General features: G+C 41.7%; 1 protein-coding gene across 3 annotated transcripts in view; it reads left to right on the top strand.

Moving 5' to 3' along the window:
- btk (Bruton agammaglobulinemia tyrosine kinase) overlaps positions 1–20,555 on the top strand; it is a 127,255-nt gene that overhangs the window by 43,808 nt on the left and 62,892 nt on the right. For all 3 annotated transcript variants that reach the window (XM_043704297.1, XM_043704298.1, XM_043704296.1), the window contains exons 3-6: positions 2,009–2,113; positions 17,159–17,240; positions 18,360–18,488; positions 19,686–19,759. In XM_043704297.1, coding sequence (XP_043560232.1) covers positions 2,009–2,113; positions 17,159–17,240; positions 18,360–18,488; positions 19,686–19,759 — 390 coding nt within the window. The remainder of the gene's footprint in view (positions 1–2,008; positions 2,114–17,158; positions 17,241–18,359; positions 18,489–19,685; positions 19,760–20,555) is intronic.

Genomic DNA, 20,555 nt, shown 5'->3' with positions numbered 1-20,555 from the left:
CCAGATCTGCGTGGGTTTCCTCTGGGTGCTCCAGTTTCCTCCCACAATCCAAAGATGTTCAGGTCAGGTGAATTGGCCATGCTCAATTGCCCACAGTGACAGTTGCATTAGTAGGGGAATGGGTCTGGGTGGGTTACTCTTCGGAGGGTTGGTGTGGACCAAAGGGTCTCTTTCCGCACTGTAGGGAATCTAATCTAATCTAATCAATCAATAGACTGGACCCCATATACAAACTACACAGATACAGAACTGGAAGTACCAACAAACAGCAACATATAAATACCAGACAGGACAGACTACCAACACCTTAACAAAGACACACTGATGATGTCATCTAGCGAGGTGATGGAACGTTTGCACAAAACAGCAGCTCAACAAACAAATCCATGACTTCATTGTATCAATATATAATATATATAGGAAACCCAGTTCGAAATAGAAGTGTTAGGCTGGGCAAGGCCAGGATAGGAATGTAGCCTTTGTAAAGCTAGGCCTGGTGATAGATTGTCACAATAGATGGTAAGGGGAGTGATTGGTAAGTGCGGACATCACTGAGTTGGCTGTCATATCTCGGAACAAGGCTGTGGCACTTTATAAGAACATTTTCCGTTGGGTGAATCTAGCAGAGGCAGCTAAAAAGTGGAGAATGCTGTGGCGAGATTATGAACATGGTGCCCTGAGGGAAGAAACAGTACCACACACAGAAAATACAGGAGAAACTCAGCAGGTCTGTCAGCAGGCATGGAGAGAGAAAAACAATGAATGTTTTGGGTTCAGTATGATTCGTCTTCAGAACTGTCGATGGACCAGCAAATCTCGTGAATGAGACAGGTCTTATGCCCTTCATTTCCAAGTGTTTCTCTTTTTTTTCCTGTTTCTTCTTCTTGGCACGTATCTTTCAGCCAGATTTGAAGGGCTTGCGGATCCTCACAGATCAAAGGAAAAAGCAATTTCTGAAGTCTGGTCATAGCTCCTTGAAATTCAGGCACAAAGTCCAGACACTCTTCAAGTTGAAGGAGGCTGAAGGGCTTTTCTGTGTGAGCTGAGCAAGCAAGCTTTGGGGAAGACCACAGGCCTGTGAGACTGGGGGCTGTAGCACAAGGGGGACAAGGGGTGGGGATGGTGAAATCAGATATGTTATATATACATGTATACTTGCATATATGTATGTATGTGTATAGATCTTCAGGAGTGGCTGTGGTCTGATACCTTCTTTGGTTATCAGGAACCAATTTCTCAAAAGAGTGTTCAGTTCCTCAATGACACGAGCAAGGGGCCAAATACTCATCTGAAGCAGTTGCCTAGCCAAGTAAATTAATCAGAGATCTACGATATCTAGCATACTGATAAAGGTCTGAGGAATGCCACTTTAATGATATCATATGGAGCTGTGAGCAAACAGGTTAGGATTTCAAATGACCCAGCATCTGGTCCTCTGGATTAAAGTCTATCATCTCAATGTAACTTGTAACTAGTTGCGAACATACAACAAAATAAAGCTTGTTCAATACAAGAGATTCTTACAGTTCACCAGGAAGTGATTTTCCTCTCCCACATTAGACAAAGCAATGTATTACGAAGGGGTGCAGCATAGAATGATTTGGATCTTGGTTATTTGCATGTGTTGGGTGGATATACTGATTAAGAGAGAATGTATCCATGATATTACTCCTAATTCAACAGATTCCTGCTCGGTTCACTGCAGGAGAATGTCACGGACCTGAGGTAACATCAATTCTCCAAGCCGAGGGAGAACCTGAAGCAATCTGAAGTTTCAGGGAAGGGGAGAGAGTCATCGTATTCAGGTTAAAGAGAGAGAGAGTGACACAGCATCTTCAGGGGAGAGAGAGTGAGCGAATCAGCTCCTTCGGCAGAGTGAGTGAGAGAGAGAGAGAGAGAGTCAGCAACTTCAGGAGAGAGAGAGAGTCAGCACCGTTGAGGGAAGAAGGTTAAGAGCTCATATGGTTAAGCATATATTTGAATTTAATTGACTCTATTTTCTCTCCAGAAACGAGGGAACAAGAAAGGGTCAATCGAGATGGAAAAAGTCAAGTGTGTGGAAAGAGTAACTGCTGAGGAAAATTGTCCCCTGGACAGGCAGTATCCATTCCAGGTGAGTGCTAGACTGGTCACACTCTGACTGGGGAGAAATAGAGCAGAGGAACTGTGGGACATGAAAATACCATTCAATCCTCAAACCAGCAGGAAGATCAGGGTCAGAGGGCAGACTGTCAGTATTGTACAGACATGACACAAATGAAAAGAGGGAATGTCCAAAATGGGGCAAATAGTGCATTAACTACAAGTAGCTGCATCTCTTAACACACGAATACTTAGCAGGAAAGAAGCAAAGCCCGGCTTTAAAGATGGTGCTGAGGGATGCAGGAGGATGATTCTGATTAATTAGAGTCATAGAGTCATAGAGATGTACAGCGTGGAGACAGACCCTTCGGTCCAACCTGTCTATGCCGACCAGATATCCCAACCCAATCTAGTCCCACCTGCCAGCACCCGGCCCATATCCCTCCAAACCCTTCCTATTCATATACGCATCCAAATGCCTCTTAACTGTGGTAATTGTACCAGCCTCCACCACATCCTCTAGCAGCTCATTCCATACACGTACCACCCTCTGCATGAAAATGTTGCCCCTTAGGTCTCTTTTTTATGTCTTTCCCCTCTGACCCTAAACCTATGCCCTCTAGTTCTGGCCTCCCCAACCCCAGGGAAAAGACTTTGCCTATTTATCCTATCCATGCCCCTCATAATTTTGTAAACCTCTATAAGGTCACCCCTCAACCTCTGGCGCTCCAGGGAAAACATCCCCAGCCTGTTCAGCCTCTCCCTGTAGCTCAGATCCTCCAACCCTGGCAACATCCTTGTAAATCCTTTCTGAACCCATTCAAGTTTCGCAACATCTTTTCGATAGGAAGGAGACCAGAATTGCACGCAATATTCCAATAGTGGCCTAACCAATGTCCTGTACAGCTGCAACATGACCTCCCAACTCCTGTACTCAATAAAAGAAAGTATGCCAAATGCTGCCTTCACTATCAAATCTACTTGCGGCTCCACTTTGAAGGAGCTATGAACCTGCACTCCAAGGTCTCTTTGTTCAGCAACACTCCCTAGGACCTTACCATTAAGTGTATAAGTCCTGCTAAGATTTGCTTTCCCAAAATGCAGCACCTCGCATTTATCTGAATTAAACTCCATCTGCCACTTTTCAGCCCATTGGCCCATCTGGTCCAGATCCTGTTGTAATCTGAGGTAACCCTCTTCGCTGTCCACTACACCTCCAATTTTGGTGTCATCTGCAAACTTATTAACTGTACCTCTTATGCTCGCATCCAAATCATTTACGTAAATGACAAAAAGTAGAGGGCCCAGCACCGATCCTTGTGGCACTCCACTGGTCACAGGCCTCCAGTCTGAAAAACAACCCTCCACCACCACCCTCTGTCTTCTACCTTTGAGCCAGCTCTGTATCCAAATGGCTAGTTCTCCCTGTATTTCATGAGATCAAGCCTTGCTAATCAGTCTCCCATGGGGAACCTTGTCGAATGCCTTACTGAAGTCCATATAGCTCACATCTACTGCTCTGCCCTCATCAATCTTCTTCCACATCGTTCAATAATTAGGTCTCAAGGTGATCAATGGAATGTGACTGTCCAAGTGATAATTGCAGAAGGAGAACACCAAGTGAGTGTAAAGTGTCAGATAGACACTGGCGCTTTGTGGAACACCCTGAGCTTCGGCAACTTGTGCAGTGGCTCAAGAGGGAGATCTGAAGATGAAGCCCCCTTTGTGAGATTGATTGATTGATTTGATTTATTGTCATGTGTACCTTAGCACAGTGAAAAGCTTTGTTTGCAAGCAATACAGGCAGATCATAAAAAGTAAGGATGTACAGATCATAGGGTGCTTGGACAGATTGAGGCCTACAGGGTTACACTACACAGGAGGTGGACAAAGTGAGATCAACATTAACAAGATTGAAGATATGCTGGAGCAATTCTCATTCACAGAGTGGAAGTGAAACTGACAGCTCCAGATATTAAGCAAAATCCACTCACCCCAGTTGAAGCAATCTAAAGCTTGCATTAATAAGCCGGCATGGCTTTTGTGGTGCTGTGGTAGTGTCACTATCTTAGAGTCAGGAGGCCTGGATATAAGTCCCACCTGCTCCAGGTGTAAGCAATAACATCGCTAAACAAATTGATTTTTTTCGAAAATAAGACACGACTTGTGTCAGAAGCGACAGCATTTCACAGATCACTAAGCCATTGGTTGCTGAACAGATCCTTGAAGATTACCAAAATGTTTTTACAGATTTTGATTATCTTCCTGGCGAATATCATCTGAAAGGAAATGAACATGTGAAACCAATTCAGAATCTGTCAAAGAGATCCAGCTACCCTGATGTCCAACCTGAAAGACACGACAGAGTAAATGGTAGCTCCACTGACCGAGGAGGTACTAAAAAATGGGAAGAAAGGAAAGAAGACCAAGAAATTATTTCTTAAAGAGCCAGCAGCTGATGATAAGCAACTGAAAGCAGAAGAAGGAGTCAATACAGAACTGCAGAGAACAAACTGAGATCAGAAAAAGAATGAAACAAGAAGAAAAAAGTGTAGTTGAAGATGCCTCAAGTTAAGAACATAGTTTCAGCATTGATTCCTATTTGCCTTCGAGAAGGTGCTAGGAAACTGCCTTCTTGAACTGCCGCAGTCCACCTTCTGTTAGGGAGGGAGTTTCAGGATTTTGTCCCAGAGATAGTAGAGGAACAGTGATATGTTTCCAAGTCAAGATGGTGAATGGCTTGGTAGGGAACTTGCAGGTTGTGGTGTTCCCATATATCTGCTGCCCTTATCTTTCTGGATGGTAGAGGTGTTGGTTTATGGTATTATCTAAGGACTCTTGGTAAATTTCAGCAGTGCATCTTATAGATAGTACACACTGCTGCTACTGAGTGTTGGTGGTGGAGGGAGTCGATGTTTGTGGATGCAGTGCCAATCAAGTGGGCTACTTTGTCCTGGACAATGTCAAGCTTCTTGAATATTGTTAGAGCCACACTTATCTACGTAAATGGAGAGTATTCCATCACACTCCTGACTTGTGCCCTGTAGATGGTAGTCATACTATGGGGAGTCAGGAATTGAGTTCTTGCATAGCCTCTGACCTTGTTTTATAGCCACTGCATTTGTATAACAGTCCAGGTCAGTTTATGGTCAATGGTAACTTCAGCACTGTCAATACTGGGGAATTCTGTGGTGGAAATGCCACTGAATGTTCAGCATTGTTGGTTCAATTATTCCTTATTAGAGATGCTCATTGCCTGGCTATTTTGTGGTATGAATGTTACTTGCCACTGGTCAGCATAAGCCTGAATCCTGTCCAGGTTGTATTGTATTTAACATGGACTGCTTCAGTATCTGAGGAGTTGTGAATGGTGCTGAACACTGTGCAATCATCGGCCAATATTCCTACTTCTGACCTTATGATGGAGGGAAGGTCATTGATGAAACAGCCGAAGATGTTTGGGCCTAGGACTCTCCCCTGAGGATCTCTTGTAGAGATATCCTGGAGCTGAGATGATTGACCTCCAACAACCACAACCAACTCCTTATGAACCAGCTATAACTAATTAGTGGAGAGATTTTCTGCTGAATTCCATTGACTTTTGCCTAGGGTGGCTTGATGCCACGCTCAGTTGAATTTGGTCATGAGGTCAATGGCTGCCTCTCTGACCTCACCTCTGGAATTTAGGTCTTTTGTCCATGTCTTAACCAAGGCTGTAATGAGGTCAGGAACTGAGTGGCACTGGCTGAACCCATATTGAGCATCACTGAAAAGATTATTGCTGAGCAGGGTTGTGACCCCTTCCATCACTTTATTAATGATCAAGCATTGACTGATGCGGTGTTAATTGGCTATGTTGGATTTGTCCTGCTTTTGTGTGCAAGACATACCTGGACAATTTTTCACATTGTCCGTGGATGTCATTGGTGTCACTGTACTGGAAGAGCTTGGTTAGTGTTGTAGTAATTTGTGTCTTCAGCCATTTCCTGGTATAGCATTGAGCGAATTCAATTCCACTGAAAGCAAAAATGTTTTGCCTGGATTGTGGTAAGGTGAGAGTTGGAGTAAAGATGTAGTGACCAGCATGTGTAAAAACCGCGCAACCATTTGTTGGATTCGTCAGTGATTTAGGAACGTTATTTCCTATTTTTTTTTTCTCCGAATGTGATCTTCTGTGAATAAAATGGTAGCAACAATGGAGTGCTACAAAGTCAATGGTGAAATTACCTTGCAGTGTGATGCCAGCAAAACAGGACTTGAAGCAATCTGTATGCAGCAAGGGCAACCGCTTGCATTTCCATTCATGGCATTTAATGCAAACTGAACAGAACTATGCTCAGATCGAGAAAGCGCGCTTGGCTATTCTCTCACTTGTCAGCATTTTAAATGATACCTGTTTGGGAGAGACAAAGTGACAGTGGAGTCTGACCACAAGCCACTTCAAAGCATATGCCACAAACCATTTTAACTGCATGAAAGAGTTTCAAAGGAAGTTACTTTACTATGAGCTATCATATAGACATGATATACAAGAAAGAGAAAGAGATGTACATTGTGAACCCACTGTCAAAATCAACACTGCCTATGAAGAAAGTTGAGGTTGCTCTGACAGAATGTAAAATCATTTGATTGAACAGGAAGTACCAGTTTGCCATGCTCAGTTAAAGACATTGAAAGGCAACATCTTGATCAAATAAAATGGCTTATACACCTCTCCCAGTGCTGCAGAAAGTTATGACAAAAGGATTGGGTACACATGTTGTTATAAGAGAATGTTGGACAAACAGCGGTAAAGAGGTTGCTCAAGATGGAATCTTGTACAAAGAAACTAGATCATTACCACTAAAGACCTGATAAAGAGATGCTGAAGTGTATCTGTGCAAAATGATCAATGCATGGAGTATAGGAGTTGGGAGGTCATGTTGCAACTGTACAGGACATTGGTCAAGCCACTTTTGGAATACTGCGTTCAGTTCTGGTCGCCCTGATTTATAAAAGATGCTGTTAAACTTTAAAGAGTTCAGAAAAGATTTACAAGGATGTTGCCAAGGTTGGAGGATTTGAGCGAATAGGCTGGGGCTGTTTTCCCTGGACCATCAGAGGCTGAGGGGTGATCTTATAAAACTATGTAAAATCACGAGGGGCATGGATAGGGTGAATAGTTGAGGTCTTTTTCCAGGGTAGGGGAATCCAGAACTAGAGGGTGTAGATTTAAGGTGAGAGGGGAAAGATTTAAAGACCTAAGGAGCAATTTTTTTCACACAGAGGGTGGTGCATGTATGGAATGAACTGCCAAAGGAAGTGGTGGGAGCTGGTACAATTCCAACATTTAAAAGGCATTTGGGTGGGAATATGAATATGAAGGGTTTAGAAGGATATGGGCCAAATGCAGACAAATGGGACGAGATTAATTTAGGATATCTGGTCATCATGGACAAATTGGATCAAAGGGTCTGTTTTCGTGCTGTACATCTCTATGACTCTCTGACTCTAAGTGATCAAGGAACTGGATCAAGCTGGGGAAGAGAAGAGACTTGCTCTACTGGTGAAACATGGCAATAAAATTTCCACCATTGCTACACTAGTGATGCGTTCTAAGTTCAGCAAGATCAAGAGCCACAGAAAACACATGACAACATGGCAGATCATTCATGAAGCTGACAGTCTACTGCTTCATTCTCACAGGAACTGATTATCGTGTCACAGTAGCTTTCGCCTTTGATTAATCGGAGCTGGACGGTAATAATTATCACTTCAGTTGTCACAAAAAATACACTTCAGCCACTTCAGAATTCCCCACATTATGCTGAGTGACAGTGGTGCTCAGTTCATGAGTGAAGAATTCAGCTGCTTCATGTAAGATGGAGAAATTCAGCATTATACATCATCCCCACACAACCCCCAGTCAAATGGAGAGGCTGAGAGGGCAGTGAAAATCGCTGTAGAAACCATGAAGAAATGACACAAATTCTGTAAAGAGTTGGACAAGACATCATTCTATGAAAAACGACATCTTGCCAAGACATGCCCAGTCCAAAGACTAATGTCACACTGCATCCAAGCTATTCTTGTAAAGGTGAAATACTAGAGGAGCTGGAAGCAGTAGTAGGTGTGTTTGATGACTTAAAGTGAAATGACAGCAAGCTAAATTTCACTGACAGAACTGTTTAGTCATTGCCAGAGCTGAGCATCAGTGAGCCAGTCACACTGTAAACTCTCAATGAGAGTCAGGCCAGGTGATAACTTGGGACCTGTACGCAGCAGTTATTATCTTGATCGTACATAGTGAACGTGAACAACCACGTGTATTTGTTGAGGTCATATACAATGAGAGAAGCTTTTCTTATATGGCTTCCTTGTAATTTTGACTTGAAAACTGTCTGCACTTTTGTGGAAAAACTAAAGGAAAGGTTGTCAGCATGGATAACGACAGGTTCAAAGGTGAAGTAAATTGGAAAACATTTCTTGGGTGGAACCAAGCCTGGCTAAGTCCATGCTTGGTTTGAACACTTCAAGTGTGGCAGGAAAAAGAGACTGAGAGAGCTGGAGGTCCACAACAAGCAGACTCTGGAACAGAGGGAGTTCGGGAATCGGAGAAGCTGCGATGAGTTTGAAATTCAACTTAATGAACAGGTGAAGAGTAGGAAGAGTGAATAGGAGAGGAGAAATTGAAGGAAGACAAAAGAGCGAGGTTGAGAGGAGCAATGAGTAAAACAGAGAAGAAAGTAAACAGACAGACTGGAGGTGACAAGTGATGGAAGGATTGACAATGCTATGTGTAAAATCAATCATATTGACCAAACATGGCTTAGTTATTTAGGTAATCAAGCTAGAGTCTGCTCTCTGTTTGGTTTTGGGCTTTGAAGATAACCAACATGCTCAATGGTAAACAAAAGGGGAAATGAAACCCCCTGTTGTTATTTTGATTGTCTCTGATTTCAAATCAGCCACTGAATCATGGAAAGATTCATTCTTGCAGTGAGTATGCACCTTAGACTGAGACTGCAAAATGAGTCTTCTCAGTGAGAAATGATTTAAGAGCATTTTTTTCACTGGTTTCCAACCCAGCGCTGAAATCCTTCAAAAGGTGAATTCTCACCCCGACACTCAAACATAGTGCACCTTTAACCAACTACTGCCTGCCTGAAGAGGACACCAGTATTGACTCCTGACAGAGGGGCAACCCCCTTTAAACATTGATTCAGTGAAAAGTAGACTTACAACATTCCAACTTCAAGAGCTGACACCATTCAGAATAACTCAATTTTGAGTTATGATATAGAGGAGCTGGTGTTGGACTGGGGAGGGTAAAGTTAAAAATTACACAACACCAGGTAATAGTCCAACAGGTTTATTTGGAAGCATTAGCTTTCAGGGCACTGTTCCTTCATCAGTGGGTTGTGGAGCATAAGGTCTGAGTCCATGAAAAGTTCAGCCATAATTTTATTGAATGATGGATCAGGCTCAAAGGGTCAGACGGCCTACTCCTGCTCCTAGTCCTTATGAAGGACCAGCGCTCTGAAAGCTAGTACTTCCAAATAAACCTATTGGACTATAGCCTGGCATTGTGTGGTTTTTTTAAAATTTTGAATTAATTCATTGACACCAAACTGATGGTGAAGTGACATAGGTTCAGCCAGAGGACAACAGGACACATGTCAAAGAAGATTGGTTCAGTTGATTGCTCAGACTGAGGAAAACAGGCAGTCTGTTTCTTGTGCCTTTGGCTTCAGTAAGTGGTAATCCTGGTTACAACGGCCAAACTGTGCAGGAACACAGGACCACAACAAGGCTGGGTTATGTTGTCGTGCAGTGATTCTGAGGGCGCAGCTACAGTGCGCTGGCATGGAACAGAAGGTCAGATTAAGCTATAGTTCCCTCACACTGCTATTTTACTCATTGAATCAAGGGAAGATACTTCAAGATTCATCTGGAATGGCACAGCAAAGGCCTTTCAACTCACCAAGGCCATGTGTCTCTGTGTGTAGTAACTCAGCATGTCTCACATCCCCAATCCACACCTCGCCCCCTTCCAGTTTGAAGGGTCCACAGAATATCCTTTTGAAATCATGTACAGGCTCAAATCATGTTTTTTCAAAGGATTGTATTTTAGTTATCTATTTTGAAAAAGTTCTTCAAATGTTTCCCAATGTTTTATTTATCTTCATGCTTTTCAATGGTAAATCCCCATCATAGGACCCCGACCATCTGTAATTTCCCCATTGAGTCACTCATTATCTGACGTAGAACATAGAACATAGAAAGTGGAAGAGTACAGCACAATACAGGCCCTTCAGCCCACGATGTTGTGCTGAGCATTTATCTTAATCTAAGATCAACCTAACCTACTCGATCCCCCTGTTAATGAAAGCCAAAACATCATACACTTTCTTAACAACCATATCAACTTGGATGGCAACTTTGAGGGATCTATGTATGTGGACCCCAAGATCCCGCTGTTCCTCCACACTGCCAAGAATCCTGCCTTTAACCCTGTATTCAGCATTCAAATTCGACCTTCCAAAATGAATCACTTTGCAGTTATCCGGGTTGAACTCCATCTGCCACTTCTCAGCCCAGCTCTGCATCCTTTCAATGTCTTGTTGTAGCCTGTAACAGCCCTCCACACTATCCACAACACCATGACCTTTGTGTCATATTTTGCGATTTCTGCAGTGTCATTGGGTCAAAAGTCTGGAATTCCTTCCCTAACAGCATTGTGGGTCTACCTATAGCACAAGAATTGCAGCATTTTAAGAAGGCAGCTCACCACTCCCTTCTCCAGTACAATGAGGAATGGGCAATAAATGATGACAGGTGCCCACAACCTGTGAAAGAATAAAAACAAAATACCTAATCAAATTTTTCCAGCTCTCCCCTTGTACCTAGTACAACTGGATTTGTTTACAATTAAGATTGCTTTGTATTTGAGCCTGTTACTTTCAAACCCGTCATGAAGTTTAATCATACAGTATTATGACTGCATTTTGTCTGAGAGGAGTCACTGTGAGATTACTAATTAAGCCTGCATTATTGCACAACATTAGCTCTGAAATAGACAAACCAGGAGACTGGAAGAACATAGCAAGCCAGTCAGCATCAGGAGGTGGAGAAGTCAATGTTTCAGATATTACCCTTCTTCAGGAGTAGATGTGGAGGTAGGGGGATCTACAGATAATAAGAGAGAGGAGTGGGTGGAATGGGGAGAGTAACAGAATGATGAGGCGATGATAGGTGAATACTGGTAGTGGGTATGACATGATTGGTCGATGGGAGGGATAAATCCAATTGGTAGCTGGAAAGTATGGTTGGTAGGAGAAATGGAACGAGGATGCAGGACTAGCTCTGAAATGGCTTTCTCTAAGTTGGTTCCACAAATTTCAGGAAGCAAAAACATTCTCCAATCTTATCTTTCAGTTGCCTTTACCAATTTTATTGGTCCAGGCTATATCAAAATGAAAGTCCTTCACATTTATTGCAGTGCCTTACAAGTTCCAGTTACTTGCTTAAAAATGTGTTGCTGGAAAAGTGCAGCAGGTCAGGCAGCATCAAAGGAGAAGGAGAATCGACGTTTCGGGCATAAGCCCTTCTCTTACCCTCAAAACATTCCAGAAAATTCCAGTTACTCCTTGCTTAATTTTCTCTGCAACAGTACAGAATAGTATCGAATAGTAAATTATTGTCACGTGTATTTAAAAAAAAAACACAGTGAAAAGTGTATAAGTTCCTGTACTTTGATACCTATATTAATAACAGATACCATATTTTTTTAAAAAATAACTATTGGTGATAGATTTATAAATTGCAACAACTTCTCACTTCTGAAATCCATGCAGGTTTCTTTTTATCAATGCTATAACTTCACTGAGAACATAATGCATGTATATTTCCCATTACATAATTGCCCCCTTACTCTATGACCATCTTTACTCTTCACTTCCTTGTTTTGAAATTGTGGGTGTGGGGTTTCCTTCAATATTGCAAATAATTTGCCTTGATCTTTTGAATCGGTGTAGATCATGTCAGATAGGCAAATTTATACTTACATTGCAACTTTCATAACCTCAGTCCGGACATTAATAAGTACATTTGCAATCAATCGGATATTTTTAAAAGTGTTTTGCAGTTGCAAAGTGGAAAACATGACTGCCAAGGGTCCAGATTAACTCATCACCCAATGCTTGGCATCTTAAACAGTGCCACATTCTCTTAGAATGTTCTTGAGTTTCTGGATTGAATTCGCAACATTCTGCCATGGAAATGAGTGCCACAACAAAACAAAGGGTACCATGTTTGCAAATTTTATCAAAATGGGAGGTTCCTAGGGATGGTTAATCCTACATTTAAAGATAGCTTTCAAACCAATCTTTACTTCCTGCTTGATGGAGGCTAGGGGATTTAAAATGGGGAACCAGGAAATGGAAAGAGTTGAATAAATACTTTGCATCATTATTCATCGTTGAGGATACTAATACTGTTCCAAAAGTACTAAATCACCAAGAGGATAAACAATATGGGTGATAATAACTAACACTAGAGATAAAGTACAAAGGAAACCTATATAAATTCAATAAGTCCCTTGGACCTGATAGGATACACCATAGGATATCAAAAGAAGTAGCTACAAAGATAGTGGATCACTGGTAGTAATTGTCTAGAAATCCGTAGATTCTGGAAAGTCCCAGAGGATTCAAAAAGAGAGGGAGATAAAATAAAACAAGTAACTACAGACCAGTTAGTGTAACACTGTTATTGAGAAAATGTTAGGTTTTAGTATAAAGGATTTAATAACACAGCATTTAAAAACACATAATATAATTGAACAGTGTCATAATGGCTTCATGAAGGGAAATCTGTCTGACAAATCTATTAGAGTTCTTTGACGAGATAACAAGCAGGATAGATAAAAGGGAGCCTACAGATGTGATATATTTGGATTTTTAAAAAGAATTTAATAAGGTATCACACATTAATGCTATTTGATAGGAGGTAATACATTTATGTGGATAGTGGATTGACTAACTAATACAGGCTCAGATAGATAGGTTGGGTGTGATGTGGACAAGTTCAAAGTTCATAGGGTTGAGTCAAAGGCTACGAAGAAGAGAATGTTTCCATTTGGAATTCACCAATAATAAGAGGATGAGCCATTGGAAGGGGGAAGGGGGCAGGAATGGAGTCTATGACATGTCAGGGCTTTTATAAAAGCCAATAAAAGCCTTTGTATCCAAGTACACCTCATCTACCAGTTCCCTTGTATTCACCATTGATGTTACTGTGTAAATCTATTAGATTTTTTGTCCCCTTTCATAGAATCATGATTCTACCTGATCAAGTTATACTTTTCTAAGTACAGTATCCTGTGATCACCTCCTTTGTGTTGGATTCCAACATCTGCCCGATGGAAAATGTTAAGCTAATTGGTATATAGTTTGCTGCTCTCTGCCTCCCTCTTTCCTTGAATAAATGTGTGACATTTGCTATTTTCTAACCTGCTCGAACCCTTCCAGAATCTAAGGAATTTTGGAAGATTCTAATCAATGCATTTATTGTCTATACCACGATTTATTTTAAGACCCCAGGATGCAGGCTATCCAGTCCTCACCAAGACCAAACCACTTCCCCAATCAGTCCCTTGTATCAATACCAAGTGAATCTCCATCCCCATTCTTTCCCCAGAACTCACTTTATCCCAATGTTCCATTTGTTCTCCAAAGCCCTGTATCAATCCCAAATTACTCCCCATTCTCTTCCTGTTTTTTACCCATGTGGAGGATCTGTAGATCAAAAGAGCCACATTTATTGATTAACATCCAAAATGAGAAACAACCAACAGAAACAGAAACAATGCAAATTAAACCTGAATTAATAGGTTTATGGTGGGTACATGTTATCAATGATACGTGGGAAATAGGTTAAAAAAAAGGGCTCCCAGCTCAAATATGGCACCACCTCATCTCACTTTTTCCAACTCTGTCTTTATCATTTAAAAGGAAATCATTAGGCCTGCATTTATTGTCCATTCCTTAATCCCCAGAAGCCATATTGCTGTGGATCTGAGTCACATGCAAGCTAGACCAGGTGAAGGATGGCAATTTCCTTCCCTAAAGGGCATTAAAGGGTTTTAATGGATTCACGGTTATCGTTTTCCTCTTACTTCCAGATCTAACAAAAAACTGAATTCAATTTCCACCATAATAGGATCCAAACCCAGGTCACCAGAACATTACCTGGGTCTCTGGATTAATAGCACAGTGATAATGCCACAAGGCTATCGCAGAGAGATGCAGAATCTCTCATTTTTCCCACTCATTTGCTTTTGTCCTTGAAGCAATATAGCTCCACTCCGTCCATGTTTTCCCAGAGACAATCATCCCTAGACAGCACACTCCTTTACTAAAACTTGTTAAGAAATCTGGTCGGATCTAGCAAAGCCAATGCATAATTGTATCTGTGACCAATCTACCTTCTCAGTTCCAACCTTGTCTGTAATTTTCTGTTTCTTTTCAACTGTATTATGCACACAGTTCCTGGTAAATGTGCCTGTCCATTCTCATCCTGCTAAAACTCTTTTTTTTCTCTTCCCACGCAGCTTCTGTACTTCCAAAATGTACTGTTTTCAAGGCAAGAGTCTCAGGTCACTTAGTATAAAGGTCCTTTTCGAACATACTTAGAAAAAGTTACAAACTCTAAAGACATCTTAAAGAAATTATAACTTTTCCTTATTATCTTCCTTTCAGTAAAATAGTCATTACATGTAGATCTGTAGAAATTTCAAACTAATCTTATTGTTCCATTGTCTCTCCATAGACGATGATCAATCTCAGACTAATCACACTGCACCATCATTTAACTGATGTTTTGTATGAATCTAAAATTAGTTTCAATTACCTAGTCCTCTTCTTTCATATTTCTAACTAGCTTTGTAACCTCAGCAAATTTGGATGTATTACTCTCAGTCTCTTTTCCAAAGTCATTGACATAAATTGTAAATTATTGCGGCCAGGCACTGGTTCTTGTGGCACTTGACTGGTTCATGAATACCAAATTGAAGATGTAGTGTTTATCCCTAGTCTCTGCTTGTTGATCATAAATCAATCCAGTATCCATGCTGATACATGAATCTTATCTTGTGTCTTAGCTTTTTCTGTGGCAACATAATGAATGTCTTTCGGAATCCAATACATTATATATAATGGTGTCTTTTATCTAACTTATGAGTTGAATCCTCAAAAAGACAGTAATAAATTTTCCAAACACAATAGTTCTTTTGTAAAAACCATGATGCTTCGATCTCTTCACACCATACTTTTCCAAGACCATTGATAATAGGTTCCAGTGATTTTTCAGCGACTGATGTCAGGCTAATTGTTCTGTAACCCTGTTTTCTCCTCTATCCTTTTCTGAATACGAATGTAACATTTGCTATAGATGTGAGGTGAGTCTGTCTGCCATTGACATCAAGTCTACATTTGATCAAGTATGGCATTGAGAAGCCCGAGCAAAATTGGATTAAATGGGAATCAGGGGAAAATCTCTCCAGTGTTTGGAATCATACTGAACAAGTAGGAGGATGTTCATGGTTGTTGGAGGTCAATCATCACAGCTCCACGACATCTCTGCAAGAATTCCTTAGGTTCCTAGGTCCAACCATCTTCAACTGCTTCGTCAATGATCTTTCTTCCATCATAAGGTTAGAAGTGGGGATGTTCAATAATAATTGCAAATGTTCAGTACCATTTGAGACTCCTCAGATACTGAAGCAATCCAAGTCCAAAAGTAGAAAAACCTGGGCAATATTCAGTTTTGGGCTGACAACTGGAAACTAACATTCACACAAATGCTGAGCAATGGCGTTCTCCGTTAAGAGACAATCGAACTGTTGCTCCTTGACATTCAATGGTGTTACCATCACTGAATGTCTCATTGCCAACATTCTGGGCTTACCATTGACCAGGAACCAAACTGGACTGGTATATAAATACTGTGGCTACAAGACCAAGTCAGAAACTAGGAAAATTGCAGTGAATAACTCATCCCTGACTCCCAAAGCCTGTCCACCACCTGCAAGTCTCAAGTCAGGAGTGTGATGGAATAATCCTCACTTTCCTGGTATAGTGCGATGCCAGCAAGAGTCTTGAACCATCCAGAAGAAAGCATCCCACTTGATTGGCAGCAAATCCACAAACATTCACTCCCTTCACCACTTGTGCTCAATAGTGCAACATGCACCATCTACAAGATGCAGTGCAGAAATTTACTAAAGATCCTTAGATAGCACCTTCCAAATCCATGGCCAGTTCCATCTAGAAGGACAAGGGCAGATTTTATCATCCATTTGCTGAATCAATTTCTCCCACATAGCTGTAATATTGACTTTGCTCAGGTTTAAAATTCGTGTTTTGGATTCAAGTACATAGGTAGCCCCAGCAATCTGAAACTACAGCATTCCCAGGAAACCTTTTGTAAGCCCAAAATGGCATAAAGCGAAGGTGCATTTTTAAGTGGGGAAAAAGTATCGCCGTTTTTCATAAAAGCAAAAATCCTGTTTGGATTCGCGAAAACAGGTAGTCATATAGGTCTTACATAAAAGTGAATTTGCATAAAACGAATGTTCGAAAAATGGGGGATACCTGTATCCTTCTGAAGCTTAACATGGAATTACTTTGTAATATGATCGCTTTTTCTGCAGAGTTTACCATGAGTTGCTGCCTACCTGCTTCTAGACCAAAAATAACTTAATTTTCAGTTAAGTCCTGAACATATTGTTGTAGGGAACTTTTCAGAAAGCATTCTACAAAACCAGCCTTTTTATGCAGAGAAAGTTTTTTATTAACCCATTTGTCCTGAGATATTTTGCTTAGGCTTGTAGATTTTTATACCCCCAATATCAGAGTTAGCATGACCTTAGAGTTAAGCCACTGTGGGAGAGAGACAAGAGTCTGAAACATCAGATCTGAGATTAAACTCCTTGCTATTGTTTGCAGGGTTCATATGCAGAATGTTTGACTTTGCTGTTGCTTTCACAACTTTGTGATGCCAAGGTTTAATCATGACATGACTTTCTCTTCCACAGATTGTGTATGATGAGGGTCCTCTCTATGTTTTTGCCAAGAATGAAGATGTGCGGAAACAATGGATCAAAGAGTTGAACAACAGTTACGTAGTCAATTTACTCAGCTTTCAGGTTGATTAAATTTAGAAACAAAGATCTACTTGTGAGGTTAAAGACAAATTTGTCACTTGCTGGATAGAAAGGAGGCAAATTCTATTCTGCTATTGCCTTGCGGTGTGGCTGAGAGAACAAAACTAGGCTGCAGTTTCTTGTAATATCAGCGATCCAGTCAAAATATCAGATGTCTGATTCTGAAAGGACCAACAAATTAGGGAAGAGCTAGGTCAGGTCATTTAGACCTGTGAACTATCTTTTAACTTCAGAAAATCATGGAGAGGTAGGGATTGATTTGTATAATAAAAGTAGGGGAGGTGGAAGTTTAATCTGTGTGATAACTGGAGGGGAGTGGGTGTTATATACAGAGGAGTTTTACTCTGTGATAATTGGGGACTTTCAATCTGACTCATAATTAGAAGATGGCAGTGTTAATCTGTGTTATAAAATGATGGGTTAATCCTTGTGGTTAATCCATCTGGCCATCGGTGGAATGTTTAGTCTGTGTGGGAATTGTAAGGGGGGGTTTAATAATAATTTAATGGGGCTATACTGTATGATAATTGGGGGAGTTTAATCTCTGTGGGAACAGGCAGGTTAATATATATGGTAGCGAAGTGGGGGGGGGGGTAATCAGTGTAATGCTGGGAGCGGTTAATATGTGACATTAGTTAATGTAATCATAGAAACAAAGTGGTCACAGCACTGAAAGAGACCATTCAGCTCATCAAGTCCCTGCTGCTCTCTCGAAGAACAACTCAGTTAGTCCTCCCTACTTTTATCTCATCATCCTACAAAGGCTTCTCTATTGAAGGACCTGATCCAATTTTCTTTTGAAAGCTTTAGTTAAAGCTGACTCTGCTACAATGTCAGGTCAGTCCGAATCGTTTGCTGTAAGAAAGAGTTTCTCCCTGTGTCTCCTTCTCTTACCTTTCAAAGTTTCCTCAGATCCTTCTACCAATAGGCACAATTTCTCTCCATCTACTCTGTCCAGAACTCTACTGATGTTGAATACCTCAACGAAATCTCCTTTCAGCCTCCTATTCTCCAAGGACTGCCTCCTGATTTCCTACCCCTTGGACTGATGTTAATTTATGTTGTTTTCCAGGAATCCGGTTCAATCAGGAGTTGATGCAGAAATACCATCCATGTTTTTGGATAGAGGGAGAATGGTCCTGCTGTCAACAGTCAGCTAAGAATGCACCTGGATGTTCCATCATCAAGTCCATGAATTCTTGTGAGAGTTTTACAAATTGTGGGAAATATGTCTCTTCTTTCGCTTTGCTGACCCTTCTTGGTGCATACTCATCAATGATATCAGGCCTTTCCAAGAAAGCCCCCTGCATGGCCCTAGATATATGCTCATCAAACATGATGGGCATCAGCAATCTGCCTTCTGCCATCCTCAACAATGTTCAGGAGTGGAAGCAGTGCTGAGACCAGACCTTCAGACCAAACCAAGGATTGCAATTTGCAGAACTCACGTGGGGTGAACTCCTGATTGGATAGCTGTTGATGGCACTGAGTCCCAGCTAGGATTGTGAAGTGCAGCAAGCTACCCCTGAGCACAGGGACAGGGATAGTATGCATCCAGCAGCTGTGAGTCTTTGTAGCCTCATCACTGCTGTGTTTGACAGTGAGGGTTCAATTCCACCCCAGAGACTTGAGGCTGGCACTCCAAGGTTGTCCCAAGGGAGTGGCTGCATTGTTGGAGGTGCTGTATTTCAGAGGAGATGAAATCCTGTCTACCCTTGGCACTAGCTGACTGAGAGCAAGGGAGTTCTGCTCCCAGATCCTAGGCCAAGAAAGGGATTGCTTTTTTTTTCAGCACTTTTCTGGCTTTCAAATGATCTACCACTGTTTCACAGCCAATGAGGTACTTCCAAAGTTTAGTCACTGCCTTATTTGCCAATTTATGCACAGCAAGATCCCAGAAAGCCGTGTGATAATGATGAGATAATCTGTCTTAATAGCTTGGTTGAGTGATAAATGTCGGCCAGAATATGAAGGATATAGTGCACCTTGCTGTACTTTGAAATAGTGCCATGTAAGTCTTTGACGTCCACTGAGCGGGCAGATGGGGCCTCAGTTTGACATCTCACTTGATGTTGGGAAGCCTGTTACCACAATGATAACAGTGTCATTCTGCATTCAGATGTGATTCTTCACATCCCTATGTAAACCAATGAAACAAGGAGTGGGCCTCTCAGTGAAATATGCAACAGACCATCAGTAACATGTAATTGGATGCTTAGCTCTCTGAGCACAGGTGAAAATCACAAGATTTATGCTGGGAGTTCAAAGCCCTTCCTTAAGAACCAAGCCTACAGTCGCCCTGTACAGGTTGGAGCTCACTGTAAGCTTTGTTGGAAATGAAGAAGCATTTCAGGCGAGGCAATGTGTGGAAGAGTAATTCTAAACTCTGTGATTGCAGTTCCTTCAGCAGGGAATTCTCGGCGTAAATCCAGGAAACCTCTTCCTCCAACTCCAGTGGAAGAACAGCAGCAGGCAAGTGAGCTGGAACCGCACAAGGCAGAAACTCCCTTTCTATTACCTTTTCCTATTTACTCACTGACTCAGTCACACTGCCTCACTCACACTCGCCCACTCAGCCTCACTCACTAACACTCACTCGCTTTTTGTCTTGATGACTGTATTTCTCTCCCAGTTCCTCTGCCTTCACTGTGTCTATGTCTTCATGAGTTTTAACCAGTGTCTCAAACTATTTCTTGCTCTGTCCATCTGTTTCATTCAGTGACTTGTCTTTCTTATATCTATATCACTCTTTCTCTGTGCCATAGCTTCTGCCTGTCTCTCTCTCTCTCTCTCTCTCTCTCTCTCTGTCTTTCACTTAAACATAGAACATAGAAGAATACAGCGCAGTACAGGCCCTTCGGCCCTCGATGTTGCGCCGATCCAAGCCCACCTAACCTACACTAGCCCACTATCCTCCATATGCCTATCCAATGCCTGCTTAAATGCCCATAATGAGGGAGAGTCCACCACTGCTACTGGCAGGGCATTCCACGAACTCACGACTCGCTGAGTAAAGAACCTACCCCTAACATCTGTCCTATACCAACTCCCCCTTAATTTAAAGCTATGCCCCCTCATAATAGCTGACTCCATACGTGGAAAAAAATTCTCACTGTCGACCCCATCTAAACCCCTAATCATCTTGTACACCTCTATCAAGTCACCCCAAACCTTCTTTTCTCCAATGAAAACAACCCAAGTGCCTCAGCCTTTCCTCATACGATCTCCCTACTATACCAGGCAACATCCTGGTAAAACTCCTCTGCAC

Source organism: Chiloscyllium plagiosum, chromosome 15 (genome assembly GCF_004010195.1).
Source record: "Chiloscyllium plagiosum isolate BGI_BamShark_2017 chromosome 15, ASM401019v2, whole genome shotgun sequence".
Taxonomy (NCBI): domain Eukaryota; kingdom Metazoa; phylum Chordata; class Chondrichthyes; order Orectolobiformes; family Hemiscylliidae; genus Chiloscyllium; species Chiloscyllium plagiosum.
The sequence above is the reverse complement of the archived record's forward strand: the minus strand, read 5'-3'. Positions and strand labels throughout refer to the sequence as shown.